General features: G+C 39.0%; 1 protein-coding gene across 1 annotated transcript in view; it reads left to right on the top strand.

The window, feature by feature from the left end:
- Window positions 1-19,411, top strand: part of TRIO (trio Rho guanine nucleotide exchange factor) — a 243,989-nt gene that overhangs the window by 170,687 nt on the left and 53,891 nt on the right. Inside the window, exon 34 of the mRNA XM_066326466.1 lies at window positions 5,460-5,703. Coding sequence (XP_066182563.1) covers window positions 5,460-5,703 — 244 coding nt within the window. The remainder of the gene's footprint in view (window positions 1-5,459; window positions 5,704-19,411) is intronic.

The raw sequence follows: 19,411 nt of genomic DNA, 5'->3' as shown, positions 1-19,411 counted from the left end.
CTTAACCTTAATAGTAGGTGGTTGAATATTATCCAAACTTCTTTCCTTGCATCCTGTTTTCTGAAATAATTGGAATTGTCATAACAACAGAGAATAACTTCATGATTAGTGCTTTTCTTCTCCACCCTTGCTTTTTAGGCTAGAATTTTAACTTTTGATTGTTGGCTCCACTATTGCAATGCTGCTTTTCAGTAATGACTGGGATGATGCAATAGACCATATGTTTGTAAAGCTGACATTGACATGCTTCCCAGCTTCATGTCATCTGAAAACAGTGTTGGAAGGCAGAATTAGAATTCAGAATAATCTTGGCAATGGAAAAAATTAACTGGCAAAATACTGTGCAGTTTAACGGGAACACATTTGAGCTTGTATGAATAGGTGGAAATAGTTAAATACTAATGAAAACATGAGGATCTTGAACAGTTTTTGAGAGGATGATTGAGAAGCTACAGAGGCTCACAACATGTTTATTATTTAGCTCTGTGATGCAACTGGGAGAGCGAGGAAAGCAGCAATATATTGCCTTGTAGAAATGGGATGCTGAGGACACAGAGCCCTTATTCTTTCCTCAGAACTCATAAGGCTTACATTAGGTACTGCATCTAATTTTTGAGTACAGAATTTTTGAGTTTTGAGTACAGAATTTTAGAAAATCAGTGGTCCATTGGAAGAATTCTGAGAGAAAGAAGAAAAAGATTGATAAGAAGTCTACTAAACCTAACTTACAGGGCAAGGTAAAGAATTAGGGTAACAAGTCTGAAAGGAAAAAAAAGGCAGGAGGAAAAACTTTAGGTCTTCGCATGGGAAAAAAGGCTACCACTCAGTTACTAAACAGTCTTTTACCTATGTTTTAAGTGGATGGGATGAAAATCAAAAGACTTATTTTTAAAAAATTGCAATAATACTTTTTATGCGTACAAAAATGTGAAACCCTAGAGCAGAGTAATTATGAAGGCTGGGGAATTTCCATAACTGGAGTTCTTTGAGAACAGTTTGGATAAATGTTAAGGATCCACACAGATGTGGTTGATCGTGCTCTAGAGGAAGGAAATGAATTGGATTTGGTAATTTAAGATCCCTTTCTGGCCTTTTTTGATTATCACGAGCTGTATCTTCTTATTGAAGACATGTTAAATATTTACATCAATAGCACTGACCCATCCTGAAGCATTGGAAGGTATGATGGAATCCAGAGTGAAATACAGAATTTTTGAGAGAGAGATTTATAGTCCATCAAAGCGTCTCAGTTTTCTGCATGAGTGCTCTTATTGTACCCTTCTCAGTAAATATTTTGCCCTTTACCTTTCACAGCATCCCTTCCATTCACATTCTGTAGATGTGTAGCCAGCATTTTAGGTGGCTAGTGGATAAAAGAGATTCTTGGACCATTCATTTGGCCTTTCATCAGCCTCATCTCATTTTTAACATTGTCTTTTGAACTTGATCTAGTGCACAGGAAATTAAATAGGGAGGCTGGAGGAAACAATGTAGGTCTGATAGATTTTTTTCATGCTTCTATTCAGTGATCTGGTAGAAACATGAAATAATCCAAACTAGTATTTTGGTGTCTGAGAACATGAGAGGCTTTCAGAAGATGAGGTGTCACAGATTACTATCCTAAATAGTAGGAATCATTCTAGCTGCTGTGGGTGGTCAGTAGAGCTGTATTTTATTTTTAAGAAATTGTCTTTTGTGTCCAGCTGGTAACACTTTGTATTACTGTCTATGTGAAGTTGTATTTAATTTTCATGCTTCTTTAAGCTTGTGTGTAGTTCTTTGAAAAACAGAAAAAGGACTGAAGCAGCAGGAGACAACCAAGTATTTAGTTCTGCCAGCTGAGTCTCTGTAAGAGAAAAGGCTCCAATCAGAAAAAAATGTTAGTGAAAAAGTAGACACAGCTCTGAGTACACACCTCTTTTCAGAGTCAGAAACCAAGTCTGGACAGCTACCTCAACAAAGCAAAATGCTCTTTTTTTGAGGCAGAACTTTCGTGCTGTCCCATCTCTTTTCTCTCAAAGTGCACTTTTTCCATTTTAAAAGGGGATTAAAGATTTTCATGCTTAAAATAATTGAGAAATCTTGTTAGCTTCTCTTTGCTTTCCTTTTTTTTTTAAATATAAAGTTACCATGGAAAATTAAATTTCATTTGCAGTCCTGAGAGGATGTCATATGGCCTGATATAAAGGCTCTTGAATATCTGCTCAGTCATGATGTTTGCAGGTAGTGGTGGCAGATGGTGTCTCTGACTTCAGCAAACCTGTGTTAAGAATGTACTCAGCCAGTGAGTGTTCATGTGTTGGTGTCGTTTGGTTTTTTCTTTCTACAAGTGACAGTGGCTTAAAGGCCCCAGAGAGGTGAACATAGATGGTTAACATTAATTTCAGCAACTGCAAGGCACTGTGTCCCATGATAAGCTGTTTAATTAAACTTTGTGCCTTTTTTAATCTGCAGTTCTGTTTCTGTCTGGCTTTTGTTTCTCATCTCATCTCTGTCTCTCCAGTTTCCATGTTTCAGACATAGCATCATTTATTTTTATCATGCATGATTAATTCAGTTTACATAAAAGGTTTCTTGAGACGGATGGATAAAGTATATAAAGCCTTTGTTCAGCCTAAATTTGGATTTTGATGGTTTGTAACTCTTTTCCCTTCAGTGCAAGTCAGTCTCCCAGTTTGTGCTGTGCCTCTTGCTCTTCCCTCCAGCTAGCCTGGAGAGCCTTGCCAAAGCTGTCCAACAACAGCTGTTGAGCAACACACTTAATCACAGACACTCCCTGCTGTCCAACTGCATTTAATCAGTGTGAAAGATGAAACTGCTTTCCAAAAGTGTGTTATGGGGAGAAATCCAGCAATGAAACAGAGGAAAGACGCGTTTCCTAACCACTACTGTAGTAGGCAGAAAGAAGGGAAGTTAACCCAAAGGAAGGGAAAATTGGTAAATGCTGGTTTTGCTCAGCTCTCCGAAGTTCTATGCATGCTGGATACAGAAATCATTGTTTTCAGTGTCTTAGCAGTAGTGGAAAAGTTCTGCACTGAGTTGCATGTAACAGCATAGATGCATGTTTGAGGATGGTGTGGACCCTGAGTAAGAAGTGTCTCACATACTTTACTGAAGTGTGAAGGAGTGAATTTCAGTGGAATACCAGCCAGCTAGAATATCTGATTACCACATTGTCTGAAAAACTAGGAATTTTGTGTACTTTGGCCATCTGACATGACCACTGACAGCCTTCATTTGCTTTTTCCTTTAGCTTAATATTATATAAAATACTTAGAAAATATAAAATCTTAGATCTTTTTTTTTGTGTTATTAGGGGAAGGAGAAGAGAGAATACCTATATTACCAAAACGTGTGGCCATTGCACCAGTCACAAAAAATATACCTCTATTTGTAGGAAGTGAACGGTCAGGAAAGCAACCAGAGCACCAAAGATATGCTCTTGTAGGTGTTTAGGAGGAAGTACAAGGACAAGATGCAGTTTCTGGAAAGTGTCAGCTTGTTACTCTGCTTGCACGGGATGGGATATGGACTCGTGAGAAAAATTTGGTCTGCCCTGGACACCTTGTGAAGTCATACTTCATCAGCTTTTTTGTTAGTCCCCATCAGGCATACAGATGGTTTCAATTGTTTCTGAGTTGGTCTGACAAAGGTTGTAACATAAATCAATACCAGAAAACAAGGGAAAGCTCTTTACATTTTCTCCTTTGCATAGCTTTGCATGGACTGAAAAAGGGAGTGTAAGGGGACAGGAAACATTTTAATGAGGGAAGAAGTAACATGTTTTGAAGATGTACCCCCCCCTGTAATTTGTGTATTAGGGCTGTCCAAAGAGACAGGGTAGAAGCAATGGGATTAATTTTTAGCCTGCATCTAAACAGGTACAGCCTGATTTATACACACTCATATATCTTCCTTAAACACTAGATGTATGAGGGTTTTCTGCCCTTCTTGGCCCCAGCATTCCCTCAAGAAAACTTCTGCTCCTTTGTAAGCACACACAAGCAATGCTAGCCAGTGAGATTAGCAGGCAGATACCATGGGAAAGCTCTGGATTTACTGTAGCCCATCTGCTAGGAGTTATGTTCTGTCATTTGTTGCAGACTTGAGGAAGAGAAGGTTGGAATTGTCCTTTGGTTCTTACTGGGATTTTGCTGGTTTTGTCATGTGCTACAAAATTCTTGCTTGATAACAAACACCGTTTTCCTAGAAAATTTCTGTCCAGTGTTTCCAGTCCAGGCTTTGAATGAAAACTAATAAATAAGAAACAATGCAGTCTGTTATCTGCTGTTTTTGAACCTCATGGGATGTAGCTGGCAGCCTTGAAACAGTCAAAAGCAACGTGGCAGGATCTGTGCAGTGTGTTGGTGTGGCACTTGCTTCTTCCACTTGCAGCTGGAACTCCCACAGGGTATTGGTCCTCCTTTGTCAGTGCAGAGCATTGCAAGATTACCTCATTGAGCTGAAGGAGTTTACTGGCTTGGTTCAAAATTCGCAGAAGTTGAATGCCAGCTGAGATCTGGTTTGAATGTTGCACTGAGGCAGCCAGAGCTATAGAAATGCTCACACATGAAAAGCTGAAGTTGCCTGGAATGCTGTTGCCGTAAGGAAGAAGGAATTCTAGGACTGCTTGCTGAAGTTGGATGGGTGCTTTGGCACTGAGCAATCTTGGGAACTTTGCAAAGTTCTGATAATAATTTTCATTTCACATCAAAGCAGATGAAACAATCAAAGAGAGGAAACTAAAGCTTAGGCAAAGTTATTCTAATGATGTGTTTTGAAGAGGGGGAGGAAAACCCTAAGCTTGCATGCTTTTAATTCAAGTTTGTGCAGTTTTATTTGGGGAAACCAGCAAAAATGTGAAAGTTGTAAGCACCTGTGTGTATTTTCTATTAAACAGTTTAGTATTTGGGAATGTTTTGTGAAGAACTTTACGCTGACTTTTCCCATTGTGTATGATGTGTCCTGGATGATTTTGTGACCAGTGTGTGTAAACTGTGAGTAGGGTGTGAATAAGGCAGTAAGTTCATTTGAAAAAGCTACCTCTTTCTCTCTTGAATTTGAAAGATAACAAAGCCCATGAGTGACTGTATTTAGTAATATCTGACCTTTTTTTTTGCTAATTATCACACGTAAAATATATTCAGAAGCGACTCCTACTTCAGCTTTTGGGATAAAGAGCAGTCTAGCAAGAAAAGCTGCTTAAATCCTCCGCCCAGCACTGTCACAACCAGTGTGCTTTGAACAATAGGCAGAGACAAGCAGAGTTAGAAATCTGTTCTAAAACTCCTGAACTGCCTGGTTTTGAAATGCTGTCTTCTTGATGTGGAAAGTCCCAGAAGCCTGCTATCTCATCCAAAATCCAAATCCTGCCAGCAGTCCTAAATAGGTAACGGCGCGTGACGGAGGGTTTGATAACGAGCATTCATCTGCCTTCTCCTTGTGTTCTGCCCTCACAGTTGTCTGGCGGGTGCGAGCTGACCGTGGTGATCCACGACTTCACAGCCTGCAACAGCAACGAGCTGACCATCCGCCGTGGGCAGACCGTGGAGGTGCTGGAGAGGCCCCATGACAAGCCCGACTGGTGTCTGGTGCGAACCACGGATCGGTCCCCAGCAGCGGAAGGCCTGGTGCCCTGCGGGTCCCTCTGCATCGCCCACTCTCGCAGCAGCATGGAGATGGAGGGCATTTTTAACCACAAAGGTAAGGAGTGATGGGCGTACAGTCTAGACAGCAGCAGCGTGAGTTTTGGGTAATGGAGAGTGCTGTGCATATGGCAGCTTCAGTGTTCTACGCTGCCTTGTTTCCAGGAATAAGCAGTTGGCAGTTCTCAGCATTAAGGGAAGATGTGGCTGAAGATGGGGAGGCGGTTTAAGCAAATTATGTCTTGGTAGAAAAGTTATATATCACATTAGATCAAGCTGCAGTGATAGGAAACTGCACCTGAGAAGTGCTGACAGTGGGGAGGGAAGAAAATCTCCAGCATGGATTATCGATGTTTCCTGAGAAACCCTGCAGTAAGAAAGTCATGAAGATTCAGCAATGGAAAAGGTAAATGCACCATATGCCCTGGCACAGGAATTGTTCATTTGGACTTCTGTGTTTTACTTAACTGAGCTTTTCAGAGTAGCACTGGCACACTTTTTCCCAGAGCATCTCTGAAATCTTACTTTGGGTTTTTTTCAGATGCATGAAAGAATATTCCCCTGAAGGGTGCAAGAAAAATCTAATGATTTTCTGAAACGTCGTAGGATTTTAGTGTGCCATAATCTTTTGACTCTGTAAACTATCCAGGCTCAAAGAGTAGGTTGTTATTGGAGAAAATGCTTGCTTGCCTCATTTGCAACTACTTGAGTTTGCAGGCTGTGAAGAGAAAGAAATGTGAACTTATAAAAAAAGAGGGAAAAACCCTAAAAAAATAGTTCATTTGAAGGCATTTCATCACATGTTACGAGAAAAGATGCATTTCAAAGAGTTTGTTATTGCAGGTAAAAAGATTAGCAGACAAGTGATGTTGGGGAAAATTTGTCTTCCAAAACACAAAATTCTGGTTTTAGAAAGTTTTTCATAAATGTAACCACAATTTTTTTAATTACTCAGTCCATTCCAGTTATTACAATTTTTCTCATTTTTTTAAAGACACTGTATAAATAATGCTTGACTAAAACAGGGGTGAGTCTGTGTTTCTTACATTAGGGGCAGGCACAGCAGGAACTTCCTGAATAGAGGGAGATTAGGGGCTTGGGGGGAACTTTGAAGCATTAAACTGTGTAGTTGTAGTAGTCTTTCGTCATTTTGTGTCCTGCAATACTTTGGATAGAGGAAGCTTCTGGATGTTGTGATGATAAGATTGGAAGATGTGGTTGGGTAAGACTAAAACTTTTCTTCTTGGACTAGGGGGTGAAATCTGGATTTTTTTTTTAAACTGACAGAACTGATAAATCCAATTTCCTTTGGAGCTTAGGGACTTCACCTTTGAATGCAGAGAATTTTATTAGGAGAGATTGTACTGGACTATAAATATATATGTACATCCCTTGAGCCTGTCAGAATACCAAGGAACAGACAGGGCTGGTTTTGTGTTTGAGAAGTTACTTTGATTAATCAAACCAGTGGGCATGTACTGTATTGCTTTTTTTTCCTTCAGAATTTGTTTAGGGAAAATGGGGCAGAGCATTTCAAAGATACTTTACTTTGTTTAACATGGTGCTTTGAAGTAAAGAGCATTAATTAATTATATTAATCACAGACACTGGAGAAGAAGAGAAAGCCATTGCTAGAATGAGCATAATTTGCAGGGTTGAATGCAGCCTCAGAAGTGCCTTCTGTCCCTGCCACAGGCTTACTGCGGGATGTTGTGGTATGCCATCCTAATCCCAACTGATAAGAAGCAGCTGCTAATTGTTTATTGCCACATTGCTGGGTGTCAGGCTTTAGGAGATGGATATTTAATTTGTAAAGTTTTCCCTGCATGTGACTGAAGTGAGTGTGAACTGTCTTGAACATGCAAGCTGTTACATAACATTAAGTAGTCTGAAGCAGGAGGAGAAAAAAGGGTAGAGAAGGCTCTTGAAATTACTGGATTTGTTTCCCTTTGGTCCCTACCTCACCTTTCTGTTGCTTGAAAGAGGTTGATAGTGTTCATTTTACCGAGGGATTATAAAAATTAAGCAAAACCAGTGGAGTGCTTTGATTTTATTTTTTCCCCCATAGTGAAAAGTACCTCAGACAATCCCACAAACGAATTATTCATTCTCAACTGCTGCATTTCATTAAATAAAGCATCAGGGAATATGCTAATAGGAAGAATGGAAAAACAATTAGATGATCTTCTCAGAATTGTTCATTGTGGGTATTGATAGAGGTATGAATTCCTAAAAAGCAAAACAATTCCTCTAACAAAGAACAAATGAGTGACTTACGTAATTTTGAGTCAGTCCATGTTCTTGGGTGGATAACTTTTCATGTACTTCCTAGATTTCTAGTACTTAATTATGTTCCTTCAGTCTTTACAATACAGATTTTCTTTTCCTTTTTTGACAATAATTGAGTAAAACTTTCAGAGTTTTTGAGAGATTCAGCAAACTAGGATTTTGAGGTCAGAAAATACACGTGCTATGTGAGGCTCACAGTCTGAGCACCAAGTCTGAGTAATCCTGTTCATGGACTAAGACATGAGTCTCAAATTTTTGCATGTCTGACATGACAAGCTCTTCGGAGAGACTGAGGGAGAGAGGGTTTATGTATTGTAGGAGAAAGGAGAAGGTGATCACCATCAGAAGTGGTGGGATTGGCTACTTGGATGTAGAGTGCTTAGCCTATACAGATGGCTTGCTGAAGAGTTTTGCACTCTTTTCAGTATCTACAGACCCTGCGATTTTGATCTTTTCAACTGTGTTTATCAGTAGCACCACTTTCCAACAAAACAGGGGAAAAAAAAATAAAAAAGGCGCCACAGCAAATCAGAGGTGAAATGAGAGTCAAAGTTTTGAAATGGCAAACCTCTTGTAATTGACAGCTGGTTCTTATGGTGTGTCAAACCACATATCGTCACTGAATACAGAAATGTTGGGTGATATTTAATGCCTTAAATAATCTCAAATTATTATCCAGAGCAGGAAAACATGCACGATTATTAAAGCAGAAAATATGTTCAGTGAATCCTAGTTCTAACAGTTCATCTTGGTCATTCCTTGTCTGTCCACACATTATCTGTCAGCCGTGAAAGGTAATGTTGTTTTATTCTCATCTTAAAAGACACCCTCAAAAATGACCCTCATCAACTGCTTACAAGAGTAGGCATTACTTCTCCTCTAAGAATGTGTATTATCTAAAGCATCTAATCAGTATGAATGGATTAAAAATATATACATTTAGAGCATCTGAAATCTCTAAAATTTTATGGTAGTTAAGGTAATAAACACTTTGTTAAGAATATGAGGAAAGCATTGCACAGAAAAGATGTTCACTAGATGAATAGTAACTTAGGAGAGTTGATGGCAGGTTCCTGACCTCTTGCTTGCTGTGCTGGATATCAGATCTACTTTTGCAAGTTATTTGAGTTATTTAATCAATTTGATGTGCAGTTCACAGATGAATACGTTTTTTAAAAAAATCTAAATCCCTTTTATAATAGGGGAAAAGAGAGACAAGTGAGTAGTGAAGAGGCTGAAAAACAGTTGGTGCGCTCTATGAAAAAGCCCACTAGCTCTGGAAGAACATGTTTTTCACAAGTAATGCATAAGGCAGCATTTTTTTTTGCAATGATTTCCCACATGTTTTTGGCTGTGGGGGAGAAAGATTGTTCCTGTTGTTTTATTTGGTGCTTCTGTCTCTTTTGACATGAGTTTCTTTTCATAGTAGGGTACATCCTGTTTTATAACTGCAGTCCTCTTTTCTTTGTGGGGCATTTACACTTCCACAGAGCTTTGAGTAAAGGGCAAGGAACAAGATTCAGAGTAATGAAAATGAGCATGCAAGCTCAGAAAAATTGGCAGCTATTTAAAATTGTTTGTGAATGTCTCGCCTGTTTAGATCACAAGTTTACTATCTTTTCTGAATCCACAAATACTTCTGAAAAATTTGTGATAGTCCATCATATCTGTTCTGTAGGAGCTACTGTTTGGAGAAATACAAAGGCTGCAACAAGCCTTTGCTTATGGGGCTTACATTTTTTCTCCCTTAAGTTACAAGATTTTGGGGAGGACCATATCTAACTGCTAGTTCATGTTACTATCTGTTTGTTTCAAAACTTGGCCACAGAAGTCTTTTGTTTACCTGAAGTTACCGAGTTTGCCTGTTTTATACCATTGTATAATCCAGGGATCTGTATAGGTTTGTTCAAATCTGAGAGGTAGGTGATGTCTTAGGAACATGGTGCCAAACCACACACCACTCACATACTGAATACTGGCTTTTGATTTTACTCTGAGGATACTGTCCTGACTGCAGCCATAAACACAGAAATGTAGTCTCTCTCAACAAATCTTAACACAATAAGGCAGATCAAATGTCTTTGCAAGGCAAAGGTTAACAAATTTGTTCAAATATCTGTGTAATAAGCCATTTTCTACAGCTGCAGGATGGGAAGGACTGATGTAAGGCAGATGTCAGTCCTCTTATTCAATTGCTAAAGGGACTCGTTCTTCAAGAATTAAGGAAGACAAAAGTCCTGTGGGTAACCTAGAGCTATTTCCCAAGAAGAGTGAGAGATTTTATAGCTGAGGCCACAGAATGGGCTAAAACAATCTTGAATTTGTTGCATAAAGTAAGCTTGCTGTGACAATACTGGGTCCTCACAATACTGGACAACACCAGTTTTCAATGAAAGCAGAAGGGGACAGAGTAAAAGTAAAAGTCTCATGTGTGATTGAGAGCTTTGAAAGTTATGCTTGAGAAAAGGAGTGTTTCATGTTGAGTCTAAATACTGTTCAGTACAGGAAGAGGAAGCTCTGTGTATCAGCAGGAGAATTTGATCCAGCAAAAAGGGCATTCAGTTTGAATAATTGAGGAAGGACTCCCTGTTTGTAGTGGAAGAAAAGAAGGATGACTTGGGCAGCAGCAATTGTTTGCTTAGGAGCGGAGGGAGGCTGTAGAAGGGGAGGATTTGCTGTTTTGAGACTGCAAGCAAGTGAAGCATGGGCCATGTGTAAGGAAAAAGGATCCCCACCCGTGGCTCCGAGCCAAAGCGCTGCCTGTGAGACTGCCTGACAGCGTTTGCAGCTGCAGGAAATGAGTTACAGCCCAGGCCAGAGGGGAAAGTAACTCCTGACAATGAGCTGGTGGGGTACGTGCTTTGCTGTGCTGCCTTGGGGCCAGGTGGCAGAAGGTGGGGACTGTGGTTTCCAGGGCACCAAACCAAGAGGGATCTGCTGGCGCTACAGACGGATGTGATTGCATGCAGAAAGTGATATAGAGGAATATCTTGGAGTTGTACAAGACACCAAACCTTAATTTAAAAATCCTGTTTCTTGATGAATCAATTACCTCCTCATAAAACGTCCAAATAACAGGCTGCCCATCAAAATAGCCAACTGATAGAAAGCCTTTCAAGGAGCCCATGAGAGGCAAAGCTGAGCAGTCAGTCAAATTTGACACTCCATGTGTTTTAATTTAAAAAAATATTGTAAAGGCTGTGCTGCAGTGTCAGTTCAACTTATTTATCAGCCAGACTTGAGCTTGAGCAGAGATGCATGCATTTTAATAGCTGAAGTTCAACTTCACAATTACCATGGGTTTTGAAAGTGTAATAAATCATAAATTTTCATTTAGTCACAGATATTTTTCCCAAAAGCAGTGCTAGTCTAATAGTGGCAAGGATGGTTTGAATTTAGGTTGCATGTGTGTGATTTTTCAAACATGTTCTCATGGCTTAGTCCAGGTAAATAAGGTAGCTGCAGTATAAAGTAAAACAAGAATTCTCTGTCCTGACTTTCCCACCTTGTGGTTTTAGTTGAGTTTGCAGTTAAAAACATCATCTGAGCATAAGTAAACTTAAATAAAATGTCAGCAATTGATTGTGGTCCATTAAATAATAATCTTTGCATTGAGTTTTATAGCCAAACTGTGTCAGATAGTCAGAGTTAATAGCCAAATTCTAATTGAGCCTTGATAAATAGTAAAGTCTCTATGAATTGCTTCCTTGGCATTGTGCAGTCTCAAACTAGACAGGGAAGTTCAGTGAATCTCATAATTTGAATTTCTAGACGAGTTCTCTCCAAGTCAAGTTCACATGTGCTCTGAAACATCATAGGATTGATTTCTGCATAATCCTACTTTTAACTCCTGCATTATTCTTTTATCATAATGCAGCCCAGGAAGACTTGTGAGATATGTCAGTATTTCCCATGCTGACTCTATTTGTGAGCATAAGTACGTGGTTAATTTGTCTCTGGAGTTTTCATACATGGCTAATGAAAGGATTTTGCCCTGTTTGGGAGCTCAGTATTACAGCTGAGAAAAAGAAATTTTTATAATACTGGCTTGAATCTACTTTTGGTCCCAGACAGCTGCCAAAGATATTTCTCTTATATATTGTAGTTGGAAAGGAAACTGGTGCATAAAAAGTATCTGCTTAGGGCAGATGTATTTGCACAGCTGATCTTTGGGAGGTAGAGGGTGGATATAAACCAGCAATTCTGATGGCTTTAGGTTTCCCAAGAGAGTTGTTACTTTGCTTGCAATTAGCCTTTCTTTGACAGCAGTTTCTTTTCTAACCAAGGTTAGAACAGAGTACAAACTCTAATCATATCCTGCAAATGTTGTTTCTCTCTTGGAATTGAAGAAAACCATCCTGAAGTGTTTGCTTTCCTTAACTTGTCCCTCTTTAGTTGTAACAAATTTTAAAGAATTGCTGGAGTGTTCAGAATTACTTTGTGAGTGTGCCTTTGTTACCTATATTTTGCTTGCTGCTTGTTTTTTTTAAGGAGCAGGCTAGAGCTGATGAGCTTGTGCACCTTTTGGGACATCCTCATAATACATTACATCACATCATCTGTCATCATCTCTGCATGCAGGTGGAACCAGCAGGATTTAGGGTTCCACTGACTTCCTCCAATTCTGTTTTTGTGGGTAGGCTGCTGAATGTGTTCCATTCACTTCATTTCACTTTTCTTGCAAACAGCAAAATAGCATGCTAAACTAGAAACATTGCATTGCTTTTAACGTAACTATCAGAAGCCTTTTTATGAATGCACTTTACATCTCTTAAATTGATGGCATTATTATGCAATGTTTTGCTTCTATTTTGAGTGCATATTCACTGGCATAGGTATAATTACAATTCAGGACATGCTTGTGTTTCCTTCTAGTTTTGAATTGAGTACAAATAGTAAGATGTTTTCCTCTACCTAAATTCATTACTGTCTAACTTGGAAGCAAAAAAGTGATGGAATTCTTAGAGCAAACGGTGTAAAAGAGGCTGTTGTGATAAGTTAATAAAAACATTTAATGATCCCAGGAAAACATACTAATAATGCTTTTCAGAAATTTGCAGTATGCATTTTTTAAGATGCATATATAATGGTTAACCCCTATAGCAACAGAAGACATTTGCATAACTGACATGCCGGCATAAATAGGTAAGGCATAAATAATAAGGTCATCTTAGGTAAACTTGATATCAAATTATCCTTGATTACCAAAGTCTTGTAAGTTTTCCCTGTAGTTGTAGGCCAGCTGTGGCCAGCCTCTGCTGTTTGTTAACTATTCATAGTGCAGCAGAAATAGTCCCTTTTACAAGAGCTTAAAAGTATGTCAGGTTTTCAAGAGCAGACTGGACAATGCCCCAAGTATACTGGTCTGATCTCATAAATGACCCATCCTTTCGTGCGGAAGATTGGACTGCATGGGTTTTTGAGGCCACGTGGAACTTGAGTTATGCTGCGATCCTATGCTAAAAGTTAGAATTGCTAGCAGGGGCGTGGTATGTTCTAAGTATTTCCTGGAGTCTTGGACTCCTCTTAGTGCCTTTGAGGCTATCAGAAATGCTGAAGATTCTTGCCTCCAAATACATTAATTCCACGTAAGAAATGGAAAGGAATCAAAAAAAGTATTTCTCCCTATGAAAATGCAGTTCTCTCCAGTTGTGCTTGTTGCACCATGCTGAGTGTGTTCATGACCTAATTAGGTGTATTAGGTGTATGTTCATTTTTTTAATATAAACTTCAAAGTATCAGTGATACGGAGACACTTTAAAAACAGAGTCCAGGGAAGTCTAGCTGCATGTAAAAACCTACAGATATGGTAAAGGAAGAAAAGCTGCTAGAGTTTAAGATCACCAAGCCTACCTGTTAACGCAGCCCTGCCAGGTGCACCACTAACCATGTCCTTTGAAGGAAGAATCACCTCCCCGTTGGTGAATTGGACCCTGGTCTCCAGCATGACAAGTAGGGACTGGTTGACTAGATTGAAGTATGCTTTAGGCAGTATTAAACAGGAAAAGCTTGACTGTAAAAACCACCAAATTGTTAACTACACATGTTAAAATTTTTATGTCGGTAGCCAGTCTGTTTTAGAGAGTTTATTTGTCATGGCCTGACTTGCTGGCTGGTTCTAGTGCATTTTATGCTGACTTCTTGTGTCAGGAGTAACAAAATACATGTACTTTAAATGTTGGTTGATATAGTAGAACAGGCTTAGGTGTGTTTATCCTTTCATCCTAAAGATGTGGCAGGACTACATATAATCATGCCAGAATAAGTTTGGAAAGCACTGGCTCAGAGCTCTGTTTACAGTCTCAGAGTAACATCTAAAGAGCTGGTATTTACAGGAGGTGGTACCCTGGAGCTGTGTGACGTGTTCTTTTTTTGTCCTGGCTCCTTGCTTAAGTAAAAGCCCAGGCAGTGGGATCCAGTACTCATTCACATCACCTTTGTAAGACTTTGTGAAGTTACAGTCCTCAGAACTGGAGTAAATTAAAAGTAGCAGCATTTGACTGTCTTTTGCTGTTTGTGGAATAACAAAATTTCACTCTGTTATTGTTAGCATAATTAGCAATCTAAAACTTCTACCATAATGGCATGCTTTGTTCCAGAGGAACTAACTGAGAAAAGAGAATGTGGAAAAATTTTGTGTCCATTAAAAAAATTTTCAAGCACCTGGATCTTAGTTGCTGTCCTAAAGGAGCATTGTTGTCTTTAACTGAGTGTTGTAACTTACTGAAATATCAGAAGTAGAGATTTAGAGTGGCTATGGCATAACTGACTGCATTTTCACAGTTCTCCTGAGAGGTAATGATGTCATTTGTAGGAATTTTAGCCTTTTCAGTTTTGTCAACAGTGTGATCACATTAATTTCTTTGGTTCATAGCTAATTTTCTTTCAAATGGATGTAAAACACATTCTGCGTAACCCACACAGAGATGTCTGATCTTTTTCAGGACTGAATTGTGCTGCATTTGTAACTCAGAGTAGATACCCTGTTAATTACAATGCAGAAACTCTCACATTCGTGGAATTGTTTGACAGTATACAATTTCAAGTGTTTCTGTGTTTTATCATCTGATAGGCAAAGTATAATAATAAGCCCCAGTCCTGTGGATTTTTTTTGCTCCTCCTTTCTGTTGTGCCTATGGTAAAGCTAGCCTCCAAATGTACTTAAACATACTTAGTAACAAATTGTGTCTATAATTTACAAAAACCAGGCCTCTGAAATCCAGGCTTAGGGCAAGAGAGAAAATGCCCATTTCTGTTTTTGCTCTCCTGTTAGATGCAGTGCAGAGGAATTGAGGAGGTTGCTTTGTTTTGCTCAAGTATCTTTTAATATAATAAACGAAGCTGTGGAAGTATGTAAGGGGTTTTTTTGTGTTAAATGCTTCTATTTGAAATCCTCTGATGTGCTTTCAGAGCCTATGTGCCTTTGCTGCTTTCTGAAGCAGTGGGGTGTTGGATTGTGGCTGGGCTCCATCTGCCACACCTGGGGGGGCCATGCCACTTGACCTGATCTGTTACAGGGACCTGTGGTAAGCAGGACTGAGCAGAGGCAAAAGGAGGAGAGAGAGCAGTGAAGTAAACCTTTGTAACTAACCAAATAGCAATTTTACAATTTGAATTTAGCAGAAGTAGAATAAGAAAAGTATTTTGGTCAATAGTACCAAGCAGCAAGGAGAAGTAATTTGTCCAGATGCATTTGTATAGAACTTCAGCATCAGAATTTCTTACAGAGAGTTATGTCCCATTTTAAAATATTTGCTTTTGTTATTTTGGGTTTTTAATGTCATGGTTTGACCTGGTAGAACTGTTCATTCTCCTTTTAAGTGGCTTAAAAGAAATTAATTTTTAAGTCAAGAACAATTCAGTGTTCTGAGCACTTCTGATGAATATATTCTTTTGTCTTTGACTACATGCATTTTTAGTTAAGATAATTACCTAAGAAATTTATGCTAAAAAAAATCTAAACCTCCTGTACGTGCAGCTAAAACCACTTGGGAAAATTAAACCTGGTTTTGACCAGATTTTTTTTCACATGAAAAGGCTGTTTCCCCTCGTGGAAATAAAGAAAAAAATTAATGATGAAGGGTGACTTGTATAATAAAATTCATATTAAAACATGAGTGTTTCTTCAGTATATCTCATTAGGATGCAAATATTTCTTGCTTGGAACACTTTTTTGTGTTTTCTCCAAAGTACAGACAACACATGGCCTATTCCTTCTCCCCTCTCACCCCTTGCTAAGTACTGAATGTAAGTGAAACAAAATTCCTTACACTCATCCAAGAGATTTTGTTTGAATTATCTAAAGCTGGTTTGTTGTGGTTTTGCTGACAGTGGCTGGGATCCTTCAAGCTGGTTTGGCATGCTGCAGTGGTGACTGCATTGAGGAGTCAGAATTTTCCCAAAGCTTTTCCAGATAAACAGAAGACCAGGGACACTGAACATCGCACCATTTCTTTGAAAGGCTTCTTCGTTCTTGGGAGTGGTATATAGGCTCCATTCCCTTAACTACAGCACAGAACAGAGTTAAAAATTCAAGTAAATAATAGCCAAATGATTAAGATGGGAGAGAATTTACTGTGTCATGTGCTTTTTGATGTTCTTTCTTACTGTAGGCATGAGCAACAGCTAGGACATGTTCTGCAAAGCTGGAGACAGGGAGGACTTGTTTAGATCTTAGCCTGGGTGACTGAATAATTGGATACATGATTCATTTCCCAATATTTTTAATTAAAGCCTGAGTACTTCAGTGTCTTGGTATCAGTTGCTCTTGACACATGCTTTACCCAAGATGTAGAATGAAAGGCTATAAATCACACAGATGAAAATACCTGTTTACCCTCAATCAGAAAATACTTTTCCCAGGTTTGCCAGCTGGTGAGACAGCCAGTGTATTTTGTTGGAGGTGGCTATTGGTTGCACGTTTTTTGGTTTGGGTTTTTGTTTTTTTTGTTTGTGTGAGGTTTTTTGGTTGTTGAAAAATACCATTATTTTGAAGGGAGCTCTCGGAAATCTCAGATTAAGGATGTTCACACAATTCATTGCCCAATTCAATTTCTGACTGATCGAGTTTAAAGTGTCTCTGGCAGCTGGCAGCAGGGGTAGTAAAGAACAGGAAACAGCCCTCTGAATGTTAAGTCCAAAGAGCCACTGTTGTAATGATTCCGCTCCTTGCAGACTGGCAGTGTTATTTATCTGAGAGACTGAGGAGCAGCGAGGCTATTTTTTGGGAACAGGATGATCTTTGTGTGGGGCTAAAGAAACCAGATCTTAGTGGCACAGCTGTGCATACACTACACTAAAGAAATGGCAAAGTTAGGCTCCTTCCAGAATTTTCATGGTAGCGTGGGACCTCACCTTTGAAGGTTCAACCTCAGATCTATTTACTAATGTGATTTTGCTGTCTACAGTTTCTTGATTGTGTTAACAATATTCTGGTGTGGGGCAGAGCACCTAAGCTGCCAAAAGTAGGATTTGTATGGAAAGTCTGCCTGATTTTTTTTTTTAATGCAAAATGCATATTGTAAATAAAATTCCTGTTGATTTGTGTGATGTTATTTAGTTGAAGAATTTTAATAGTTACGGATTTTTGTCTGACTTTGGCTCCTAGGTCTGGGTGGTCTTTGGTCTAGCAGTTTTAAAAGTCTGAAACTTCTCTCTCCCATACACGGAAACATAACTCAGAATTGTAAGAACTGTGCAATACTAAATTGTGGAAGCATTTGTCTCACAGATCACTTCAAAATTGTTTTGAAATTGTGACCTTTAGATGCAGGCGGAAGTGAATAAAGAATTTACTTCTTCTATTAATTTGTTATCTTGTATAAGCTTCTCCCCTCTTAAGATGAACAAGCTTTTTTTAATAACTTTGCAGTACTGATTCAGAATCTATTAATTACTTTTTTAAATGGAATGTTGGGAATATGAGGAACAAGATTCCAGAGAGAGCAGATTCAGTTTTGCTTGAGAACAATATTGAAGCTGTGTTTTCTCATGCTATAATCTTTCATACACAGACACCTCCCCACCGTGCCAAGACAGATATTAAGGAAGATGGGTTGGCTCTTTAGCTTCTTGCTCTCAGGCAGCTCAGAATAGGTATTTAAATTTGAAATTTCTGCATTTTATTAGCTTTCCTTTCTTGTTCTGCCTGTTTTTACCAAGATGGTGCAAAATGTAATGAGGTCTTATAAAGATTAAGTTGCAGTGCTGTTTATCTTTGTTTTAATGTAATTCTATTACATATTTCTAGTACCATGCAAAAATCTTTGGTGTATGAGAAATGCAGTCAGCTTAACTCCAGTTGTCCTGTTAAATGAAAGAAGGGATGAATGTTTCCATTCTTACATGCAAGACTATTAATAAAAGCCTTGCACAAGGTTGCACTTCCATAAGGAGGTTAATACAGTGGCAAATGGTGGGTCCAGGTGCTGCAGTTAAGAGCTGGTACCTGTGAGAAGCTGGAGCTGTGAAGAGCTGATTTGTTGACTGTCAGTGGCAGAGACTGGTGAGCTGTTAAATCTGTGCTGGGGTGAGCTGGCAAAATGTTAATGCCTTAAAATGGTTTTGAGAGGCTGACATTATCCATCCGTGATCCCTGAGATTAATTGCAGAAAGTTGATCCCATTCCTTCACTGCAGTAATAGATAGAGGCATCTGCTAGCTTCATTTGCGTCTGTCGTACAAAGTATGTGTTACCTGATCTACTTGGGATGTGCAGTGAGCGCTTTTCTAGCTGGATTTTTTTCCTTTTTAATTTCTTTGCTTAATCATCAGGATCTAGTCTTTCTTACAAAATGCTGTCTTAAAAATGAGTGGGCTCTTTTGCCAGGAATTTTAAAATCTTTATTCAATAGACATAATTTTCACCTGGACATTTATTTTGTCCCTGTTCTAAGTAACTGGGAAATATCTTAAATTGCTAAGGGCCTATTTCTTTCAGAAATGAAGATAATTATTGACTTGTTTTGAAGGATATTATATAAAGAGTATAACCAAGAAAACGAATTTCAGCTTTACTCAGGTAAGGCAAAAAATGAAACAGTTAATTTTACTTTAAAAAAAAAAAGCTACAACTATTTCAACTTTTGTCAACTGGCACACATCAATATATGAACTTTTTTCATTAGTAATTTCATCAGAATTTGTCTTCCTGATGGCCTATGGTCTCAAATACTGAACAGCAAATGGAGCAGGGGCAGCTCACCACTGCTGTGCAGCACCCCGTGCAGTCCAACCTCTTCTGTGCTGAGCTCGTGCTCTGTAGCCAGCTGGATTTTTTTCCTGAAGATGTGTTCCCTGTGGACATATCCCTGCCGGCAGAATTAAGATTACCTGACTGGTTTGATATTACCGAGCATGGGTTCCTACAAAAAAACTGCTGATGCAAGGAGTTGCAGGAAGAGCTGTCTAGCAGACTGGGGTAGCTAATGCAGGATATGGTGCTGGAATACAGAAAACCGGATGGAGCTGAAGGACAA

This window comes from Sylvia atricapilla, chromosome 1 (genome assembly GCF_009819655.1).
Source record: "Sylvia atricapilla isolate bSylAtr1 chromosome 1, bSylAtr1.pri, whole genome shotgun sequence".
NCBI classification, from domain to species: domain Eukaryota; kingdom Metazoa; phylum Chordata; class Aves; order Passeriformes; family Sylviidae; genus Sylvia; species Sylvia atricapilla.
This window is presented reverse-complemented; position numbering and strand designations above follow the sequence as displayed.